The sequence below is a fragment of the Heteronotia binoei genome, chromosome 21 (genome assembly GCF_032191835.1).
Source record: "Heteronotia binoei isolate CCM8104 ecotype False Entrance Well chromosome 21, APGP_CSIRO_Hbin_v1, whole genome shotgun sequence".
NCBI lineage: Eukaryota > Metazoa > Chordata > Lepidosauria > Squamata > Gekkonidae > Heteronotia > Heteronotia binoei.
This window is the reverse complement of record NC_083243.1, coordinates 193,059,318-193,082,555: the sequence shown is the minus strand read 5'-3', so window position 1 is coordinate 193,082,555 and position 23,238 is coordinate 193,059,318. Positions and strand designations below refer to the sequence as shown.

The following is a 23,238-nucleotide window of genomic DNA, read 5'->3' as shown; positions in this document are numbered from 1 at the left end:
TCAGTAAAGTAGGGTTGGGAAAATTCAGAGAAAAATGAGGGAAATTCTGGGAGGTACACAAATGCACTATGATGTGAAGAGCAGAGAAAACTCCATTTTCCAGAAGTGTTGAACCTGGTGCAAAAAACCTGTATGGAAATGGCCAATGATGGTGTATCTAATAAAACAGAATACACTTCAGCAAAGTCTACACAAAGAAGAAGATCAAGTATCTGTGATCCCATTGGATCATCTTTTGAAAATGAGCATTGAAATACATCCATTCAGAATCGCAAGTACTTCTGATTTTGTTAACGGGATTAATTCATATTTTCAAAGTCTGAAATCTAGATGAAATTCTGTGTTACAAAATATTGGTTTGCATCTCATAAAGGGTTTGGGAAGGGGTGTGGATTTTCAGTGATTTCCATGATACTGTTTCTGGGGGTCCCCTGACCACTAGAAGTCATGCTTTACGGGGGCATTTGGGACTGAAGCAAGAGTGTGGAAAAGTCCCACTCCACTTCTGTCCCAGATGTTTCCAATATGATCCAAGTTATTGTAAATTCAAAAAACAAGGTCAGGTACCTTTTCCAAATCAGATTTTGATGTCCATGCTAAACTATGGTCAGAAATCTGGTAACAATGTAAGGCACAGGGTTATGAGTGGCACAAGTATTTCAGGATTTACAGATGTAATCCGCAACGTCCTGCTCCATCACAATCTTTCTTTGGGGCTATGACATGGCACTTTTTTACAGTCCAGAACACAATATGTAATCTTAAAATCTTGTCCTGCTCAACTCTGGAATTGAAAAGGCTTGTATGTGGGTTTTTTGTTACAAAAGTTTTACAAAGGGTTCAGAGCTGTTGAAGCTTATCCACTTTTTCTTCATGAAAACTAGCAGATTCCGTTTTAAGGAATAATTCATTAGCACGGCAACAGAAGAGCCTCATTCAAAGGCACTGGTTTAGCAAGCTTCGTAGAACAACAAATCATGTTTCAATCTAGATGATATTCACTAAAATCAGTAGCCAGAAGGGCATAGATCCAATGGTCATTTGACCCTGATGTCATGCTCCATCTGGCTCCTCTCAAATGTAGAGGTAAATTAATGGTGTCCTTTCCTTTTAGATGGGGTGATCTGTTGTGCTATGTTATGTCTCCTCTATTACCAGACCAGAGGAATGCATTCAAATATACCATTCCGATTCATTGCATTAGATTATAATCACTTTTTTATTATTTCAAATAATCCATGAGAACGTTTACCATCATAACATTGCCAGTAACTAGTACAACTCTGTTCAGATCAGTGTAGCACAGCGTAGCCAAGGTCTTAAACAATGAGAAATGACAACTGAGGACAATAATTCTTAGGAGTTGCTAAAAATACTGCACTGATGATTAATGGTAATATAAAGTTGCCCTGTGTAAAGTCTTATCTTCGAGATATATAAATTGAACTTTCATTCCAGGAAGTAATCCATAGAAAAAATAAGACGTATGGCTCACAGTTCACTTTTCTGGCATCGCATCACCTGATTTTGCAATTTATTGCAACAGATAAATGTTTCTGTTTTAGAAAAGAATGTGACAATGATTCTAGTGTTTATGGACCTTTTCCAAAAAACTTTGACACGTGGTTTGATTCTGAGATAAATATCTAAAGTATGCGAAATAAATTATGTGAGCTGGAGGCCCCTTCGCTTCTGGTCAGATATTGGACCAATTCAGCCATAGGGTTGCCAATCCCCAGGTGGGAGCAGGGGATGCCCTGGTTTGGAGTCCTTCCCCCCGCTTCAGGGTCCTCAGAAAGTGGGGGGAGGGGAGGGAAATGTCTACTGGGAACTCTATTATTCCCTATGGAGAGTTATTCCCATAGAAAATCATGGAGAATTGATCCGCGGGTATCTGGGGCCCTGGGGGGGCTGTTTTTTGGGGTAGAGGAACCAAATTTTCATTATAGCATCTAATGCCTCTCCCCAAAATACCCCCCAAGTTTCAAAAAGGTTGGAACAGTGGGTCCAATTCTATGAGCCCCAAAAGAAGGTGCCCCTATCCTTCATTATTTCCTATGGAAGGAAGGCATTGAAAAGGTGTGCCGTCCCTTTAAATGTGATGGCCAGAACTCCCTTTGGAGTTCAATTATGCTTGTCACAGCCTTGGTCTTTGGCTCCACCCCTAATGTCTCCTGGCTCCACCCCCAAAGTCCCCAGATATTTCTTGAATTGGACTTGGCAACCCTATTCAGCCACCTTTCCAAGAGTGGTGTTGACAGCAGGCCCGGCATGTGGGGTTCTGCTGCCTGAGGCAGAAGATCAACGCACGCACACTCACCCCTGGGAAACACTTATTGCGCGCACACAAAAGCACGATGATGTCACCCAGAGGTGGCACTCGGTGCTTCCTCTCCCTGGTACTGCAAGTTCGGAGGGCACTGAGGATGGGAAGCACCATTCTTTCTGGGTTCTGAATGGCTGGGGGAGCTCCTCTGACCCTTCAGAGCCCAGAAAGAGCACTTGACAGTCCTCCTCGCCAGCACTCTCCGAGTTTGGAGGGCACTGAGGATGGGAAGTGCGGTTCTTTTTGGACTCTGAGGGGCTGGGGGAGCTCCTCTGACCTCTCAGAGCTGAGTCGGAGGCTCAGGGATGGCACAAGCGGGGAAGGGGGTGCCTGCATCCACCCCTGCTGGGAACTGGCACCTTGGGCAATTGCCTAGTTCTCCCACTCCCACACACTGGCCCTGGTTGACAGGTTCCTTGGTGCTGTGAAGCCTCCCACCTGCTTCCTAGATCTGTGTCCATCATGGCTGGTGAAAGCCAGTTGTGATGAGATACAAGTACCCCTGGGAAATGTTATAAACCTACCTGATCTCAGAGGTTTTCCAGGGAATTTAAAGGAGGCAGTGGTACATTCACTCTTAAACCATCTTTAGATCCTTTGGATCTGGCCAACTACTGCCTAGTGTTGAATCTTTCATTCCTGGACAAATCTTTCATTCCTGGACAAAGTTGAGAAAGCGATGGCAGAACAACTCCAAGCTTTATGGATCCAGTCTAGTCCCGCTTCTGAAGAAGAAGAAGAATTGCAGATTTATACCCCGCCTTTCTGAATCAGACTCAGAGCAACTTACAATCTTCTCCCCCCACAACAGACACCCTGTGAGGTGGGTGGAGCTGAGAGGGCTCTCACAGCAGCTGCCATTTCAAGGACAACCTCTGCCAGAGCTATGGCTGACCCAAGGCCATTTCAGCAGGTGCAAGTGGAGGAGTGGGGAATCAATCCCGGTTCTCCCAGATAAGAGTCCGCACACTTCACCACTACACAAAACTGGCTCATGGTTCTGCCCTAACCATGAAAGGGAGACAGCACTGGTTGGCGTCACATGGACCTATCCATAGGCACATGGATCAAGGTAGGTCAATGCTGTTGTTATTAGACCTGAAAGCAGCATTTGACTCAGTCAATGATCTATTGACCCACTGTCTCGCCAACATGGGGATTCAAGGGACAGCCTTGAAGTGGTATGCCTCTGTTGGGGAACTTCCCAGTTCCCAGACCCAAGTTCCAATTTGGTGGGTAGGGCTGTCTGGGCACTCTCCTTGACAGGGAGAGAGATACACATGCAAATGTTCCACTTGAAGAAATGCTCCAAGTGGAATTTTATAAAGACACACTCAAAACATATAAAGAAATATACAATGTACACTCAGACACTGATACTGAAAAGCAAGCAGGCAGCTAAATCTCTGGGAGTGTCACAATCATCCACATGCTAATTTAAGCAGAGACAGTCTGGCATCTGTATGAAAGGGACTACTAATTTCTGGGGTCTTCCCATGTCTCAGTATCCTACCCTAAGGCATTTACCCCACATCAGGGTTACCATAGACATAAGTGTTCCAGCCAACTTAGGTTGAAGCAGCAGATATTCATGGTCTCTGTGCATCACACCATTAAGAACTAAGGCGCCTGTGCTGGCCTTCAATCGGTGCTAGAAAGCTCCACTAGAGGGATTTTGCATCCCTGCCACTGGGCAAGCCCAGGGACTCCACCGCACATGCCCAGGAGGCGGGGCACCAAAATCCCACCAGTTCTTTTATGGCCGCCATGTTGTTCAGACTTACCTCCTTCAGGTCTCTGGTTGGTGCTATTTCTCCATTTTCCTTCATCATTCTTCTTGTTGTTGCTCCACTCCTTCATTGTCTGTCTTTGTCATCTTTGTCTAGGAAAAAAGAGTGACTCTTTTCTGTTGACCCTCCTTCCCCCATTCTTCCCACCCTTGGCAGAGCTGGGTAACAGCTTATGTGCAGGTGTTCCATGTGTAGCAGCAAACTCTCCCCTATGGACAAGCAATCATTGTACCTCCTTTGTTTTGAAGAAGGTCACCAAAATGATTCCTGTGTTTACTGCTTAAAATTTAGTAAACAAACCAGGAAAAACCACATAGCCAGCCTCCAAGTCGCCTTGCTCCAATCAGCGCTGACCCCCAACCTATGGAATCAGTGTCGACAATTGAGGTTACCGCCTCTGTGGCTTCAACATCTACGGCCATGCTTTCCAAATTGGCCACGGCCCAGGAGGCTGACCCCACACTGATGTCAAACCCCAAACCCTCTCAGAGCTCGAAGTCTCGATCCTCTTCCCCTGTGATAAAATGGAAGAAGAAAAAGGATCATAAACAATCCAAGAGACATAAATCTCTTTCTTTGACACAGAGGACCTCTCCTACACTATCCAAGGTCTCTCTTGATCACGTCCACCTTTTGATTGCTGAAGGGCTACTGGACCTGATGCCTCCGAGATCAGCACCGAGCAAAATCCTTGCATCTCCACATCAGGAGGACTCCTCTGCATGAGCCCGGCCTGCTTCACCGGTTCACACTCCTGACTCTGGTATTGAGCAGATCAATCTGACTCAACAGTCTCACCATTCCTCAACCGCAACCAAAGTGAGTAATATGACTTTACCACCTCATCTACCTCAAGGCACCACCAACCCATTAACTCTACCTTGGCAGGTGATTGAGCATCATACCAACCAGTATTGAACTCGATACAATGATGACAGATACCACTAGTACTCCTTCTGAGGACCTTATGTTCTATGGGGGCAGGGCCGGGGCATGGGTTTCTGCCACCTGAGGCAGAACCCTGAAGCGTACCTCCTTCCCATGGTGAAAAAATTAATGCGTGCCATTTTTTCTCAGTGCTGAGGGGTGGGGGAATCCCCCCACCCCTCAGCACCGAGAAACAGCAAGTGGCACTTTCAGGCTTCGGGGTTCTCCTCAGAGAATACCGAAGCCTGAAAGTGTCATTGGCTCTTGGCGCTGAGGGGCGGGGCCCTGACCCTCAGCACCGAAAAAGAATGAGGGGTGCTTTCAGACTTCGATGTTCTCCTCGGAAAATGCCGAAGCTTGAAAGCACCACTCGTTCTTTCTCAGCACTGAGGGATGGAGGGATTCCCCCTCCCCTCAGCACCAAGAACCAATGGTGCTTTCAGGCTTCTCCATTCTCCGAGGGGAATGCCGAAGCCTGAACACGCCGTTGCAGGCTCAGGGACAGCGCAAGCGGGAAGGAGTGCCCTGCGCCCCTATTGGGAGCTGGCACCCTAGGCAATTGCCTAGGTTGCCTACTCCCATGCGCCGGCCCTGCCTATGGGAACTTAATCAAATGTCCTTGGGACTCTAATTGTCCAACCACAACCGGAAATTGATGATCTCATTTTTATATAGTCCAGCGAGACATCTCTACCACTGTCACCCTTCCCTTCACAAATGTGCTACTTCAGGCAATCAAAGGATCATGGGAGAAACCCTCCTCTCTAACAGCCTAATCCGAGAGGCTGGACCATGTGTACAAAATCCAAGAGAAAGGGGAAGAGTTTCTCTTTTCCCACCCATGACCTAACTCTTTGGTAGTAGCGTCTTCATCCAAGGGGAAACATTCATCATCCACACATCCACACCCAGACAAAGAAGGCAAAAAGACTGATGCCACCTCAGCCTGATGGTTTGGAGCAGTGGCTCCCAACCTTTTTGGCACCAGGGACCGGTTTTGTGGAAGAAAATTTTTCCATGGACCGGTGTGTGTGTGGGGGTGCACTGTGTTAGTATGAAGCAGAGCAGTAGCACAAAAGAATCCAGTAGCATATTTAAGACCAAGAAAGTTTTATTCAAGGTAGGAGCTTTCATGTGCACACACACTTCCTCAGATACGTTGAAATGGAAGTTAACAGTTCATATATAGAGACAGATGCTATTCACAATGTGTCTGAAGAAGTGTGCATGCACACGAAAGCTCATACCTTGAATAAAATTTTGTTGGTCTTAAAGGTACCTCTGAATTCTAACTTTGTTCTAGAATGAAAACTGTCATCACATATAGAAACATACATACCACTATAATTGTATGTATCTTAGGTACTTACCCTTACGAAATAAAATAAGCTTCAAATGCATCTACTACCAGGGCTTTTTTTGTAGAAAAAGTCCAGCAGGAACTCATTTGCATATTAAGCCACACACCCTGATGTCACGATTGTTTCACACAGGGCTTCTTGTAGAAAAATGCAGCAGGAATTCATTTGCATATTAGGCCACACTCCCTGGCACCAAACCGGCCGCAACTGCATTCCTGCTCAGAAAAAGCCCTGCCCACTACCAATAAAATAGTAAACTGACATGTTTGTGTCAAATAGAAGGAAGTAAATAGTTTATTAAAGTTTAGATAGACACCTGCAATAAATTAAATGATATAATGCACTTGTGGTTCTGACGTCAATTAAAAGTTGAACTCTGGACTGCCATTGATGGTGTAAAGGATGGCTAAACCAGGGGAGAAACATTTCCTTGTAGGATTAGCAGAGAGCAACAGCAACAATGAAAGCCTGTGTCCTCTTCACTGTTCTGTGGTTTGCCTTTTATGCTGTGAAAGGTAAGTGGAGACCTTTTCTTTGAAAGCCGGCTAAATATTAAGCGTTTAGTACAAAGCCATCATCTTTATGTACTGTATGATGATATTCTGTCTTTATATTGCAACAAAATAAAATAGAGTGTTTATAAACTTTTAAAAACCCATCGTATTTATGGCTTTCTTCACTTTTAAAACATGACATTTACATCTCAGTATTGTTCCATATTATTTAACCAATGATTTACTGAAGGAGATAGTCATGATTTTCATTAAGTACCATTTCAGTTTTTTACAATAGATAGTCATGTCTTACTTAATAAATAGTCTTTGATCTTACTTTCCCTTTTCAGTGTCCTCAAAAAACAGCTAAAGAATCCAAAGGGAAGGCTTCAGTTGTAATAATGTATGTTAACTGTAATTTTGTTATATGTCTACTGCATAAGGAAGGTGCTTATTATATCTGAGATACTTTAGAAATTGGAAACAATTATATCTAATAGGCCCCAGGCATCTTAGTTGTAAATAAATAGGCAAATATTGGTTTATATGGATGAGCATCATCTGTTTAAGAAAAGGCTATTTTATGTATGGGCATCCTCTGTTGAAACACAGAGCGGTTTATCCAATTTATTTGGTCTAAGATGTAGTGGAGAGTGCTGTCAAGATGCAACTAACTTATGGTGACCTGACAGGATTTTGAAGACAAGAGATTACCAAATGAGTTTCCATAGCAGAGTGAGGATTGGAACCTGGATCTCCTAAATCCTAATCTGAAACTCTAACCACTACTCCAACCTGGCTTTTCCGGGGTGACTAATATTGAACAGTAGCAAGCATTTAATCTTGGATGAGTCAAGCATATTGTGTGGTATCAAGTTGCCTGGTGGTTGTGGTGGACTTAGTCCCAACAGTTTTCCCTCAAAGACCAAACAACTCTGGAAAGAGCCTTCCCTCCTCCCTGACTTTTACTCACAGACACCAGTGCTTCAGAGGCTGGCAACACTGTGTGCTTGCTGAACAATAGCCAATGAGGATATTCATTTCTTAAAGCTACAGGTGCTGCTTCTATCTTAAAAAAAAAAAAAAAGATTTTGGGTTTTTCTGGCAACATGGGCTATTTTTTAAGTTTTCAGAAATATCTTTCTTGTTGATTCATGTCTCTTGCTTTAAGCATCTACAGGTTTGGTAGTATTGGTAGTGTTGAGAATCAGATATATTGACAAGTGGTGATATGAACATATGAAGCTGCCTTATACTGAATCAGACCCTTGGTCCAGCAAATTCAGTATTGTCTTCTCAGACTGGCAGCGGCTCTCCAGGGCCTCAAGCTGAGGTTTTTTCACACCTTTCTCCACACTGTGGACCCAAAGCACCTTTTTATCCATTTTATCTCCACAATAGCCTTGTGAGGCTGTGGAAAGCCCCATTGACACTTCCCTGTTAGAGAAAAAAAACACACCAGGATTTGAATTATAAAAATGACACTTCACTGTCATTTAATGGTCTCCCTAAACCTTCTGCCCAACAGTCTCACCCTGATTGATGGAAGGAGCAGCCCAAATTCCAATGAAATCCGTGGGGCGGGGGTGTGGCGTCCATGACAGAGGAGTAGGACACGTAGTTCTCAGGCTCCCACTACCTCTCCTCCCAAACCTCCTAGCATTTTCTTTAAATTGCTTCAAAATAGCTTGCCAGACATAAAACACAGTTGGCAAAAATTCTAAAAATAAAGCAGACTCACGCTCATCAAAGGCATTTTTCACACACAAAAATCAGCTTTGGAGCCAATGCAGGAAGACAGCGATTCTAAGATGGCTGACTCCCCGGAACCATCCGGTGAAACGTTAACTAAGCATGATTTGGATACTTCCTTTCCTTTGTTTAAGAAAGACCTCTTAGATGAAATTACAAATTTGTTGGAGCCTTTGGCTAATCACTTGAATGATATTAATACTAAACAGCAGGATGTGGCAAGAACAGCTAACTTTGCAATGGAGCTCAGTCTTGCGAATCAAAAACAACTCTCTCAACTTCAGCGCCTTGAAATCTGGGTGCGGGTCAAATTTATACTTATTGAAAATACATATTGACAGTGCTGCCTTAAATTCTGTCATTTTAAAGAAAAAGAGGACGACAATACCGATTTATCCATCTTTATGGCCACATGGTTAGCAACTACTTTAAATTGGAAAAGGACGTGGCACCAATTACGCTTAAAGCCTTCCATGCAGGACCTGCTAGCCACCCAAGAGACATAATAGAATTTGCAGATAATAGAATCAAATCCAGCAGCCAGAAGCAAAGGCTACTTACCTTTTAAAGACTTTAAGATTCTAATCTTTCCTGATCTGGCAGCAGAAGCTCTCTCTAAGACAGTTAAAACCTATTTCTAGCAAACTCACAGAAGCTGATATTCATTATAAATGGTCTGCCTCAAGTGACATAACGGTCTCTCATCAAGGAATGTTGCTCACTGCTCATGACTTAGAATCTGGCCATGTATTAATACAAGCGCTGCATCTTGAGCCTTCCCAAGATTCAACGAGGAAATCCTCTAAACAGAAGCTGGACTTGATTTTGTCACTAGAAAAATGGTCTCACATCCCAACTAAGAACCTGTTGTGATTCTCCAATTTTTTCTGGCTGATTTTGAACAGTTGATAGGCGGTATCCTGTCTTTTCTATATTTTGATGGAGGTTTTTTTTGGGGGGGGGGGTGGAAAGGGGATGTTTAAGGACCATAGTTCCTCAGAGAGAGTGGTCTAGTAATGAGGGATGTTTCTCCTTTCCTATGGGTTGTAGTCTCCCCATAGGCACAAGTTCCACTTTCCCCCTTCTTTTTGTTTTACTCAGGATTTTCCTATTTGGTAGAGATATTACTTCCTCCCCACCTTTGTTAGGAGTGTTGTTATTGTTATGGAGTTTTTGGACAACATTTTTCCATGCTGGGGGATTGTTTAGACTTTGTCGGACACTAAATCCAAAGATAACTATAAAATTTTTGCTAGTTTACCCATTACGATGTTTTAACGTGGCTTGTAACTTTTGGCTAAACTTTATATTGAGGTTGTATAGTAGCTTCTCTTGTCAATCTAAATTTTCAGAATTGCCTAATGCTGAATTATATTTTTATATCATACTAAGGAGTTATGAACCTTCTATTTCACCTGTTTCTACTGTATCTTTATTAATAGCCATGATAGTTAAACTTATATCAGGGTTGCAAGGATATGGGACGCCTTCTTTATTACATTTTGTATAGACTTTATGAACATTGGTATAAGGGTACTTTCCGTGACTTGCAGAGGCCTCATAACATTAAAAGAAAGCAATTTTTATCCTCATCAAAATTGAGGGTGGATATTTTATGTCGGCAGGAGACCCATTTGAAACAACAATCAGCACAGATACTTAATCTTAAACAATATCAGCATCAATTTCTGGCTTGGGGAACAACCAAATCTAGAGGCAATACTACTTTTGCATCATTGCCAATTTTTTTTAGATTCCACGGAAGTAGATAATCGAGGGCGTTGCAGTATATTTTCATATGAGGCAAATCAAGATGTTACTATCATGTCAATCTATGCTCCTAATCAAAATCAAATTCAATTCTTTGACAGAACTTTGGCCCTGCTACAAAGTTTTAGTATTGGTGAAACTGTTCTGGTTGGGGATTTCAATCTTATTTTAGATATGAATATAGATAGGTCCAAACCCCCCTCCAGCCCCAAAAAAGGTCAATCTGAATACTAATCCTCCCTCTGAATGTAAAATATAATTACTGTGATATCTGGCATTTACAACATATTTCAGAAAAAAGATTATATGTATTATTCCCCATGTTTCCAAATATATAAGAAACTGGACTATATATTCTAATCCTCCAAGCTAGCAGAAATGGCTCAGTCTAATGAAATAGGTACAAAGTTACAACAAGGCAAATGCTGCCGTATCCCATAGAGATATCCCCTGTATCCCGAAAATAAAGTTTGTTGCTGCTCCTGGCGCAGCTGCGATATCCCTTAGGGAGCCGACTAAATGGCGCACCAATCCCCGCAGTGTGTGGGTGTGTGGGGTGCAAAACTTGCAAAAGGGAAATCCTATTACTCCCCCCACTTTCTTGCAGGACCCAGTGTGGATCCTGGGCTACGCTGCTGGGCCTGCCATACAGGCTCATAGCCAGAAAATGCCAGAAGGGGGGGCCACGGGAAAAATTTTAGATGGAGGGCCCCCTCTCTAGCAGCCCCCGCTCTGGCCCTGATCTCTGCGCCACTCTGGTGGCCCCACCCCCCTCTGCACGGCACCTCCCCCTCCCTCCCAACTCACTACCAGCACACCCAGCAAGTTCAGCGCTGGGGCAGCTGGCGTACAAACTGCCAGCTTCAGAGTGGCTTTCCCCACTGGTCACATGACTGGCGGGGGCAGGGCATCTTGAAAGTGCCCCTGAAGTCCACTCTTCCCTGTTTTGCTGCGTTGGTGAGTTGGGAGGGAGGGGGAAGCACCCGTGGAGTGGGGTCGGGGCTGCCAAAGCGGCATGGAGAGAGCAGGGGCCAGAGAATAGAGGGCCCATAAAGGTCCAAGGAGGGGTTGGGGGGGGGCTGTGCCCCCCTGCCACAGCTCCAAGGCTGTGCTACTGCCAAGCACAGCACAGTTCCAGAACTGCACCAACAACAAGCCCAGCATGGATCCCAGCCTCCGCTCCCACCACCACTGAAGTATTTTGAATGGAATTTAACCCCCCATTTTTTTTTTTAAGTCAGATTTTCCTGCAGACTTATGGGTTCCCCCAAGTTTGCAGAAACATCTGTTTGGGATAACTGTGGCCTTGATTAATGGACTTAGATAACCACAGATGGGTCGGGCACACTTGGGAAATAGTACATCGGTTTTTAAAAAAGCATGTCAATTCATAGCTGAATAAATCTCTATGATTTTTGGTGGTAACAATTAACTGGTAGTCGTAGCTTGCCAACGATTCAGAGAAAATCCTTATCTACATACATTTAGTTAGTAAAAGTATAATTAAAGTGTACATAATATAAGGCCACGGTATTCTTACATAAAGATTTTCTGGATAAAATTGAAATAGTATGAATCTACCTGTCTAAAACTGATATAACTTAAAAATCTAAAGTAGGACTAATTTGTGCTCTTATTTAATACAATACCTTAAATGTGGGCCATAGAATTTGGGCCTTTTTCTAGAAAGAGCAAACTGATATATGCCAATACAGAAACTATTTGAAGGAAGTCTCCTCAGTTTCATTTGTGGTTCTGAACTGAGACGTGTTAGCCCCTGTCCGGGCTCAGACTTACTCCTGAACCGAAGCAACAAAGAGGAGCTTGCAGTGAAGACAGAGATGGCAGCAGCCAGCCAAGGCTACCTCACTCCCATCTGGAACGGGACAGAGCATACCATGCCTATATGACCCTACCGTCTACCCAAGGGTGGTGGATTGCCTACTGGGGACCCATGCTGCTGGCTCCAAAACAATCCCCCGCACCCTTGGCACACTACTCACCCACCACTCTTGCTGATCTCCCTAGCTATTCCTACTCTTGGCCTTAACTTATCCCCACTCTTGCTGCTCTCTCCCCTGATCCCCTCAACCGTGGCTCCGCACAGACCCTGAACTATACAGTTTTCCCTTTTTACCCCCCACCCCACCCTTGGAACTCCACTCCCTGCCCTTAGCGTTCACTAGGAGACACCTAGGTAGGAAAATGTTTGAATGGACTTTTGAGCTCCTGAAGCTTTATTAATGTTTATAGCATTGAACAAATGCATTTGACAGTGTTAGTAATTTTTTTGTGTATTAGTAAAACATCTTTTTAATGCTTACAATTATATATTGAATTCAAGGGTAAATATTTGTGTGTTTCAATAGCAACCTCCAGCAAGAATGACTCAAATAAATCTCAAGTTCCTTCCTTCCTTCCTTCCTTCCTTCCTTCCTTCCTTCCTTCCTTCCTTCCTTCCTTCCTTCCTTCCTTCCTTCCTTCCCAGCGGGGACCACCTTCTTCATTTCCATTTTATACATATAAGAACCCTGTAAAGTAGGACAGGCTGAGTGGGTAACTCATGCAAGATCACCAAGCAAACTTTCAGAGCAGGGAGGGGTTCAACCAGGCTCTCACAGATGCCAAATCTTTTGGTTCAAATGAACTAGACATCAAAGGAACACTAAAACGCATTTCAAAAGCAGCTTGAGGAAAGCCTCCTCCATGTTAGTTTTTGTTTGCTACTTGGCTTTGCTGCTTAAGAGGGGCAGTCCAAAGGCCCCTTGGTCCTTTGGATCCTGCCTTTAACATGGGGAGTATTCCCCACGTTATAGATATATCTACAGTAAAAACTGCAACTTGGCATATTACCTTGGATCAATTCATGGTAAAGCTATGGAACTCAGAAATCTGGAAGAAAAAGTAAAAGGAGAAATGCAAATCCTGTAAAGGCTCATGAGAATAAAACCACAAATATCTATCTCGGTAGGAGGGAATCTGCAAGCGATTCAGTGAAGGGGATATCCCTTTTCCCGGCACGTCCCCACTAGTTTCTAGTCTTCTCCCTCTTCCATCCTCTCACCCTCCAAGCACTGGTGTCTCCTATTCCTCTTTTTTGTTCTCTGCCTTCCCAGCTCCACCTTTGCCTCCTTCTCTATTTTCCCATGCCACCTTTTCTTTCTTGCCTCTCCAATTGGAGATGATTGTAGGGCTGCTGCCATTTCTAGAATATTTATTGGGTTGCTAGGTAACCCACAAAATGATGGCTGAGGTCTTTTAACTTAGAGCTGAGAAATCTTAGTGCTGTGAAGGAGTTGTGGTGTTGGCACATGTGCTGATATTGTTTCAGGAGTTTTCCGGACATCAAAAACCCTGATTATTTTTTTCCATTTTTTGCAAAAGCGGGGAGGGGGTTCTACAATGGAAGGAAACTGTAAATGTTAATGCAGCACATGCAACCATGAGTCATGCCTCCATGTTCTGCCAGAGGTGGGCTGAAGACACTTAGACCCCTTGTGAACAAAACCTTAGACTGTTGTCAGCATTATTTAATATTCTGGCTTCCTGTTAACTTCATGACGCTTCATTAAGATTTGCAATTGCAACATATCTTTTTATGAAGTTACTTTTCTTGTGATTGAAATTAATCACTGTTGATGCTTTTTAAATTAAAACTCTATGTTTAATTTAAATGTATTGCCTATGTCTTTATTTCTGGCTTTTACTCCCCTTTTTAGACAGCACATCTACTAATGAAACGTCCACATTGACAACATTGTCCGAAGTGGTCACCACTCCAAATGATTCAGGTAACTGATAGCCATTTGAGCTTCTATCCTGTCATGAGATTTCCCTGTGCACACTCTTGTCTGTTGTATATTTAAAAAGTGGGGACCAGCAATAAACTTGCAGAAAGGGGGCATCCCTTTCTGCTCTTTGCTTCTCTCCCTCTTTCTCCTTCTCCAACAATCTCCTCACTCTTTCTCCCCCTCCCCTTATCTCTCAGCCTACACCATCTTCCTCCCCTCTCTGTTAAACTGCCCCCTGTTTTCCTCCTGGGGCCCCATGCTGCTGGCTCCAAGACAAGGAGCATGGCTGGCAATGGAGGCCGAGAGGAGAGGACTGGAGAAGCAGGCAGTGAGGCAGCAGACAGCCAAGCGAGCCAGGTCCCAGCCCTGGGAAGCTGTCTTGCGGCTGGGAGATGGCCTGGGTGGTCCATTCCTGCCGATACGAGGCCGGATGGGGAGGGGGAAGCAGCGAACAGCTGCCCTGATGGGCAAGCGTCCTCTGGCCCCACCCACAGCTGAAGTAAGCAAGATGGATGCCGATCCGGGGGAGGCCGGCCCAGGGCACTTAAAGGGCTCATGAGACAATGTGGAAAGTGTAGGGAAGGACAGACAGGGGCATGAACCACACAGGGAGGTGAGGAAGTGTTTGGGGGAGCAAGGCAGCATAAAAGGGGTGACAGGCACTGAGGCCAAGGAGGAAGAATGGACTGGAAACTGTTGGTGGATTACAGAGAGAGCGATAGCTCCAGCCACAGGTGATCACAGAGGTGACATAACCCTGTGGCCTGCATTCTGAGGCTTCAGCACCCCCTTTCAGCCTCACATGGGACCAACCCGACAAAGGTGGCAGCCGCATTGCAACACCTTTTACTCTCCCACTTAGGTTAGCAGTAGGGGTGTGCATTTGGGTTTACCTGAGCTGAAAATCTACCCAAAAATACTTTACCAGTATTTTTCATGTAGATTTTGACATCCCTAATATATCCAGGTTCTCAGGAAACCAGGAAAAAAAAATCTCCCCCAAAATCCTAGATACCTGAAAACAGCAGAGATGGGAGCAGATTGCTCTTGCTTCTCAGCTGCTTGTCAGTCTTCTACCGCTTCTGGGACTCATTTCTTCTGCAGCCTGGTTTAAGCTAGACCGCAGGAGAAATGAGCCCAGCTAGCATCTCTTGTGCTGCATGGAGGACACTGCTCTTGGCCTCACAGAAGCTCCTCGGGCTCCCTTCTCCTGCAGCCTGGGTCAAAGCAGACTGCAGGAGAATTGAGCCCAGCCAGGATGGGCTGTGACCATGGAAAGAAGAATGTGCCCTGCCAGCTCAGCTTTTGGCTTTTTTAAAACAGTAGTTTTCTTCTCGGGACTACTCGACCCTCCAAAATTTGGGAGTTCCCAAAAATCCCAGGTCTGAATACCGTACCAGTATCAGGATCCAAGATTTTTTGGAAATCCTGAATTTTTTCTTTGTCCAATAGACCCAAATAGAAAAATACCAGTTTAAAAAATATTGCACACCTTTAGTTAGTGGTAGGAGCTCCCTCTGTGATGCTAAGTGCCCTCTCTGTGCACCTCATTCCCTTATTCCCGCCCCCCTTGTTCCCTTATTCTCCCCTCATTCCCCCCTAGCGCCCCCCCCCCATATGATGCCTATAGCCTGGAACTGTAGAAGTAGCAGGGCACCATAGGGGGTGTATGAAATGTTTTATTTATACTGTTTTAAGCGTTTTAATTTTGTCGTATTACTGATGTAAATCACTCAGATGCTTCATTAAGATTTGCAATTGGAACACATATCTTTTTATGAAATTACTTTCCTTGTTATTGAAATTTATCACTGTTGATGCTTTTTAAATTAAAACGGTGTGTTAATTTAAATGTATTGCCTATGTCTTTCTTTATTTCTGGCTTTTACTCCCCTTTCTAGACAGCACATCTACTAGTGAAACGTTCACACAGACAACATTGTCCGAAGTGGTCACCACTCCAAATGATTCAGGTAACTGATAGCCATTTGGGCTTCTATCATGTCATGAGATTTCCCTGTGCACACTCTTGTCTATTATATATTTAAAAAGTGGGGACCAGCAATAAACGTGCAGAAAGGGGGCATCTAATAGATCCAAATAGAAAAATACCAGTTTAAAAAATATTGCACACTTTTAGTTAGGAGCTCCCTCTGTGATGCTAAGTGCCCTCTCTGTGCACCTCATTCCCTTATTCCCCCCCCCCTTGTTCCCTTATTCTCCCCTCATTCCCCCATCAAATTCCCTCATTCCCCCCTAGCCCCCCCCCCCATATTATGCCTATAGCCTGGAACTGTAGAAGTAGCAGGGCACCATAGGGGGTGTATAAAATGTTTTATTTATACTGTTTTAAGCATTTTAATTTGGTTGTATTACTGATGTAAATCACTCAGATGCTTCATTAAGATTTGCAGTTGGAACACATATCTTTTTATGAAGTTACTTTTCTTGTTATTGAAATGTATCACTGTTGATACTTTTTAAATTAAAACTGTATGTTTAATTTAAATGTATTGCCTGTGTCTTTCTTTATTTCTGGTTTTAACTCCCCTTTCTAGACAGCACATCTACTAGTGAAACGTCCACACAGACAACATTGTCCGAAGTGGTCACCACTCCAAATGATTCAGGTAACTGATAGCCATTTGGGCTTCTATCCTGTCACGAGATTTCCCTGTGCACACTCTTGTCTGTTGTATATTTAAAAAGTGGGGACCAGCAATAAACGTGCAGAAAGGGGGCATCTAATAGATCCAAATAGAAAAATACCAGTTTAAAAAATATTGCACACTTTTAGTTAGGAGCTCCCTCTGTGATGCTAAGTGCCCTCTCTGTGCACCTCATTCCCTTATTCCCCCCCCCTTGTTCCCTTATTCTCCCCTCATTCCCCCATCAAATTCCCTCATTCCCCCCTAGCCCCCCCCCCCATATTATGCCTATAGCCTGGAACTGTAGAAGTAGCAGGGCACCATAGGGGGTGTATAAAATGTTTTATTTATACTGTTTTAAGCATTTTAATTTGGTTGTATTACTGATGTAAATCACTCAGATGCTTCATTAAGATTTGCAGTTGGAACACATATCTTTTTATGAAGTTACTTTTCTTGTTATTGAAATGTATCACTGTTGATACTTTTTAAATTAAAACTGTATGTTTAATTTAAATGTATTGCCTGTGTCTTTCTTTATTTCTGGTTTTAACTCCCCTTTCTAGACAGCACATCTACTAGTGAAACGTCCACACAGACAACATTGTCCGAAGTGGTCACCACTCCAAATGATTCAGGTAACTGATAGCCATTTGGGCTTCTATCCTGTCACGAGATTTCCCTGTGCACACTCTTGTCTGTTGTATATTTAAAAAGTGGGGACCAGCAATAAACTTGCAGAAAGGGGGCATCCCTTTCTGCTCTTTGCCTCTCTCCCTCTTTCTCCTTCTCCAACGATCTTCTCACTTTTTCTCCCCCTCCCCTTATCTCTCAGCCTACACCATCTTCCTCCCCTCTCTGTTAAACTGCCCCCTGTTTTCCTCCTGGGGCCCCATGCTGCTGGCTCCAAGACAAGGAGCAGGGCTGGCAATGGAGGCCGAGAGGAGAGGACTGGAGAAGCAGGCCGTGAGGCAGCAGACAGCCAAGCGAGCCAGGTCCCAGCCCTGGGAAGCTGTCTTGCGGCTGGGAGATGGCCTGGGTGGTCCATTCCTGCCGATACGAGGCCGGATGGGGAGGGGGAAGCAGCGAACAGCTGCCCTGATGGGCAAGCGTCCTCTGGCCCCACCCACAGCTGAAGTAAGCAAGATGGATGCTGATCCAGGGGAAGGCCGGCCCAGGGCACTTAAAGGGCTCATGAGACAATGTGGAAAGTGTAGGGAAGGACAGACAGGGGCATGAACCACACAGGGAGGTGAGGAAGTGTTTGGGGGAGCACGGCAGCATAAAAGGGGTGACAGACACTCATATGCTTCATTAAATCATTCATATGCTTCATTAAGATTTGCAATTGGAACACATATCTTTTTATGAAGTTACTTTTCTTATTATTGAAATTAATCACTGTTGATACTTTTTAAATTAAAACTGTATGTTTACTTTAAATGTATTGCCTATGTCTTACTTTATTTCTGGCTTTTACTCCCCTTTTTAGACAGCACATCTACTAGTGAAACTTCCACAAAGACAACATTGTCCGAAGTGGTCACCACTCCAAATGATTCAGGTAACTGATAGCCATTTGGGCTTCTATCCTGTCATGAGATTTCCCTGTGCACACTCTTGTCTATTATATGTAAAACAAGTGGGGACCCACAATAAACTCGCAGAGAGATGCGTCCCTTCCCACACTTTGCTTTCCTCCCTCTTTCTTCACCTCCCTACCCCCATCTCTGTCAATCTGATTTATTTTTTATTTTTCATATTTCTATCCCGCCTTCTCCTGCAAGTGGGTTCAGGGCAGGTTAGTACAGGAAAAAAAAATTAAACCATGTCAGCATACTTAAAACCAAGAAATTTCCAAATAACATAATCCACAAGATGGTAATTACAGTTCGTCAGGAACTGCTGCGTCAATCCTGCATGCATGCCCAAGATGAACCAGAATGTTGAGCAACCTCCATCAGTAGCGCAGTTGAATTAGCGCAAGTCCCAAGCAGTAAGCTGGGCGAGCATGGGTGGCAGAGCATAGGAAGGTGTTGCCGTGCTGCCAACTCTACCAAAGGCCTGACAGAACAACTATATTTCCAGGCCCTGTGGAATTGTAATAAGTTCCATTGGGCCTTTATGTCACTTGGGAATGTATCCCACCAGGTCGGGGCTGTAGCCGCAAAAGCTCTGGCCCTAGGTGAGGCCAAACGGATGTCTTTTTGTGCTGGGGGTCACCAGAAGATGTTATTCCAAGGAGCATAACACTCTTCCTGGAACATATTGGGAGAGACAGTCCTGCAGATATGTTGGTCCCAGACTTCAGAGAACTTGAATACCGTAACCTTGAACCTGATTCAGTACTCAGCTGGTAGCCGATGCAAGTGATGGAGCACTGGTGTTATATGAGCTCTCAGTGGTGTCCCTATCAAAGAACATGCTGCTGCCCTTTGAACTAGCTGGAGAATCCAGGTCAGATTGATTGCAGCCCTGCATAAAGCAAGTTACAACAGTTTAATCTGGAGGTGACCGTTGCATGGATCGGTGTGGCTAAGTTGCGGGGGTGGTGGAGAGGCAGGCAACCAGTTGCTTGACCAGCCAAAGATGGTAAAAAGCTGATCTTGCAACATTTCTGACTTGGGCCTCCATCGAAAGTGAGGCACCCAAGATCACACCCAGACTCCTCACTATTGGTGTTGGTGTCAGTGATGCCCGTCAGCGCTTGGGAGCTGGATTCCCACTCTCACCACCCATGGCTCAGGCACAGGACCTCCATCTTAGATGGATTTAGTCTTAGTCACCTCGGTCACAACCAGCCAGCCATAGCCTCCAGTGCCTTGCTAAAATATCTGGGGTGGAGTCTGGGTGACCATCCATCAACAGATACAGCTGGGTGTCATCAGCATACTGGTAGCAACCCAGCCCAACCCCCCTGACAGCTGGGCAAGGGGGTCTATATATGTCAAATAGCATTGGGGACAAGGCTGTAGCCAGGATTTCGTGTTTGGTGGGACCCACAGCAAGATTTGTTGTTTTGGGGTGCCGAGGGGGGGGCACCCGGCTTGGTGGCGCTGGGCTCTCGGCACTGTAAGCTGCCTTGAGTTCCACAAGCTAACCCTCCCTCCATTTATTTTGCATATTATGCTAGGGAAAGGGAGAGGAAAAAAGCAAAAAGACCAGCAGCAAGGCTACTACTTCTTCAGAGTGGCGATGAGCAAAGGGTACAGATTGGGGGCCCTCCAATGGAGGGGCCATACAGTTGGAAGGGTCTTTTTTTTTAAAGGATGGGCCTGCCCCCCCCGCCCCACTGTAGCTACGAGCCTGATTGGGGAAAGGATTGCCCCCTGAAGGGCATCACATACCAGAGGGTACTGTGGAGAAACCATCTCCCCAAGAGCCTCCTTTTGTCCCCTGTATCCCTTTGTCCTCCATATCCCCATGTTGGCAAGGCAGTGGGTCATAAGATCATAACTGGCCATGTCAAATACTGCTGCTAAGACTAGCAACAACAGAAGTGCTGACCCACCTAGTCCAGTTGTCTCCAGAGGTCATCTGTGAGGGCAACCAGCACTGTCTCCATCCCATAGCTAGGGCAGAAGCCAGACTGGAATGGATCCAGGATAGAGGAGTCATCCAGGAAAGCCTGGAGATTTTCCTGCCACCACCTTCTCAACTATCTTACCCAGGAACAGAAGGTTGAACACTGGGCAGTGTTTGGCTGGATCAATAGTATTACAGTACAGTAAAAATTTATTGCGTAAAACTATTAGCCATTGCAATTACAGCAATTTACAAGTTAAAAGCAGTCAAGGACTCTAAGATTAACATATTAGATTATTCAAAATCTTAGTTACATACAGCAACCCCATGATTCCATAATCAGGCTCTAATAGTCCAGTTAGCAAGCATCATTTTACTGTCTACTGGATACTGCCTTTGCCCTGATTTTACTAGCAGCCAAAGCAAAAAGTGCTACCTTATAAGAAACCATAGAGTCAATATCTGATAATAGAAATATCAGAGGCCAAATACAATTGATTTGTTATTTAAGTCAGAAACTTGCATCTAGGTTCTGAGTACAGTGGGCAAACCATAACATAATGGAAGAGGTCTTCCACAGAAGTTTTGCATATACAAATACGCTGTTCCTGAGGTGTTTTAGAGTATCGCCCCAGGAGGTATTCTGTTGGCACAGTCTGAAACCACAGCACCGTAAATGCTCCTCTAAGTTTATACACAGTAATATTTGCCAGCTATGTGGATCTTAGGTGGTCCTTCTTTATATGGCTTGGGACCTGTCTACCTGAAGGACCGTCTTTCCCCACATGTTCCCCAGAGAGTACTGAGGTCGGGAACACAAAATCTCCTTACTGTCCCTGGGCCGAAAGAAGCCCGCTTGAAATCCACCAGAGAAAGGGCTTTCTCTGTTATGGCCCCTACATGGTGGAATCAGTTGCCGGAAGAGGTGAGGGCCCTGCGGGACCTTGTTCAGTTCTGCAGGGCCTGTAAGACGACCCTCTTCCGGCTAGCCTATATCTAGCTTGAGAACTTAATGCAACTTGCCAGATTTCTTTATATATATTTTGAATATTTATTAATATTTATGGTTTTATCTGTTTTATCTGTTTTAAATGTTTATTCCCTTACATGTTTAAATATTGCTTAATTTTATGTTGGATCTATTGTTGGAAGCCGCCCTGAGCCACTCGTGGGAACGGCGGGATATAAATTCTAAATAAATAATATTTTTATGCCATGGGGCAGATCTTGTCTGAACAATTAGCAAATAGTCTGCTATGGCATCCCCATTAAAGACCTATTGATGCAAATCCTTATTATTTCCTGAAACTCGCTATAGATCATCTGGAATTGTATAGCGAGAAATAATGTTGTTAACGAAATCAGAGCTGATTTTATCCTTACTTAATACTAGGTAACTAAGTTTGCCAAGTGATTCCATTTGGGTCAATTGATATTTCTTTTAAGAATTTAATACAGCTAAATGTGCGCATGCCCTGGTTGATGGAAGGCCGAGTTCCACCCTTAATAGGGCAGATGGCACTCCTTTTGGAAGTGCCAAAATACGTCTTTAAAAGGAGTTCTGTATTACCTCCAGACTAGATAGTGTCTGGTCTTTCCACCCCCAAAGTTCAGCACCGAAATCACTTTGCTAACAAACAGTTTGAGGGCTGGATCTATAAGAAATCTCCTTTGTTGTAATAGAAGTTCATAATAGTTCCAACAAGTTTGTTTGCTGAAGCTTTCAAGGAGTTTAAGTGGGCATTCCAGCTCAGGGTTTCACTGAGTATTAAACCTAGGTACCGTATTTTTCGGACGATTAGACGCACCGGACCATAAGACACACCTTCGTCTACGTGCGCAAATGGCCATCTTCGGTGATGCGGGCGCCATTGCAGCCTTCGGGCCGCCTCAGCCGGGGGCCGCACAGCCGGAGCCAGGCACGCAGGCGCGGGGGAAGCACGACTGGCTGGGAGACAAGCGGCGAGATCGCTCCCTGCGAAGTGCTGGGTTGGCGATGGGGGCGGAGGGAGCGATCTCGCCGCTTGTTTCCCGGGGGCTGCAGGCCCCTCCCCCCTCATCTTTTAGTATTCAGACCATAAGACGCACGCACTTCCCCCCCACTTTTTTTGGGGGGGGGGGAGTGCGTCTTATGGTCCGAACCCCTGAAGGGTTATAGAGGTAGAATCTTGGTACCAAGTTTCCTGTAAAAATAAGATGTCAAAACCACACAAGTATTTTAGAAATTCTGAGTCCAAGAGCTTATTAGACCCCCCCCCCGGGTTCCATGACAGTATTTTTAGTTGTCAATCATTTGAGATTTTATCTAGGTCTCCTTTTTAGTCTTGAAAAATGCAACCATTTTGTTGTTGTAATTCCTGTGTCTGAGCATTCTGCTTGCAAGGTGATTCATTTCGCTGGAGGTTTCTCTGTTCTCCCTGTGCTGAGACGTTCTGCTCACGAGGAGGTTCATGCAGGTCAACCTCCATTTGATGGCTATTGCAAGCAATCTGATGGCCTTTAGTATTGTCAGTCATAAAGTTGAACGGAGGATTTGTGTTAGTATTAATCATCTTCACTGAAGCACAATCTGGTTGTTGAGATATTATTTGCATTGTTTCAACATCCACTGACTTTAAAAGCTTTGTTCTTAACCAATCCAGTCTTGCTGTTATTGCTAGTTGTTCCTCCTCTGGCAGAGTCGAGAAGGAGTTAATTAGATTCCTCTCCATAGAATTCTCAAGATAAGAACAGCCAGCATTACCTTGAAAATGTTCTGGTGTGATAGGCAGACTAGTTTTGTTTGTGAGATCACTGTCTGCTTGGGTTTCAAGAGGGAGTCCTTGCCTGCTGAGATGTTTACGTGTTGTCCCTT

At 44.5% G+C, this 23,238-nt stretch overlaps 1 protein-coding gene across 1 annotated transcript in view; it reads left to right on the top strand.

The window, feature by feature from the left end:
• Window positions 1–6,864: 6,864 nt before the first annotated feature.
• The window catches only part of MUC13 (mucin 13, cell surface associated), a 60,227-nt gene continuing 43,853 nt past the window's right edge, over window positions 6,865–23,238 (top strand). The window contains exons 1-7 of the mRNA XM_060262453.1: window positions 6,865–6,919; window positions 14,140–14,211; window positions 16,113–16,184; window positions 16,770–16,841; window positions 17,426–17,497; window positions 17,695–18,072; window positions 18,352–18,423. Of these exons, the coding sequence (XP_060118436.1) occupies window positions 6,865–6,919; window positions 14,140–14,211; window positions 16,113–16,184; window positions 16,770–16,841; window positions 17,426–17,497; window positions 17,695–18,072; window positions 18,352–18,423 (793 nt within the window). The remainder of the gene's footprint in view (window positions 6,920–14,139; window positions 14,212–16,112; window positions 16,185–16,769; window positions 16,842–17,425; window positions 17,498–17,694; window positions 18,073–18,351; window positions 18,424–23,238) is intronic.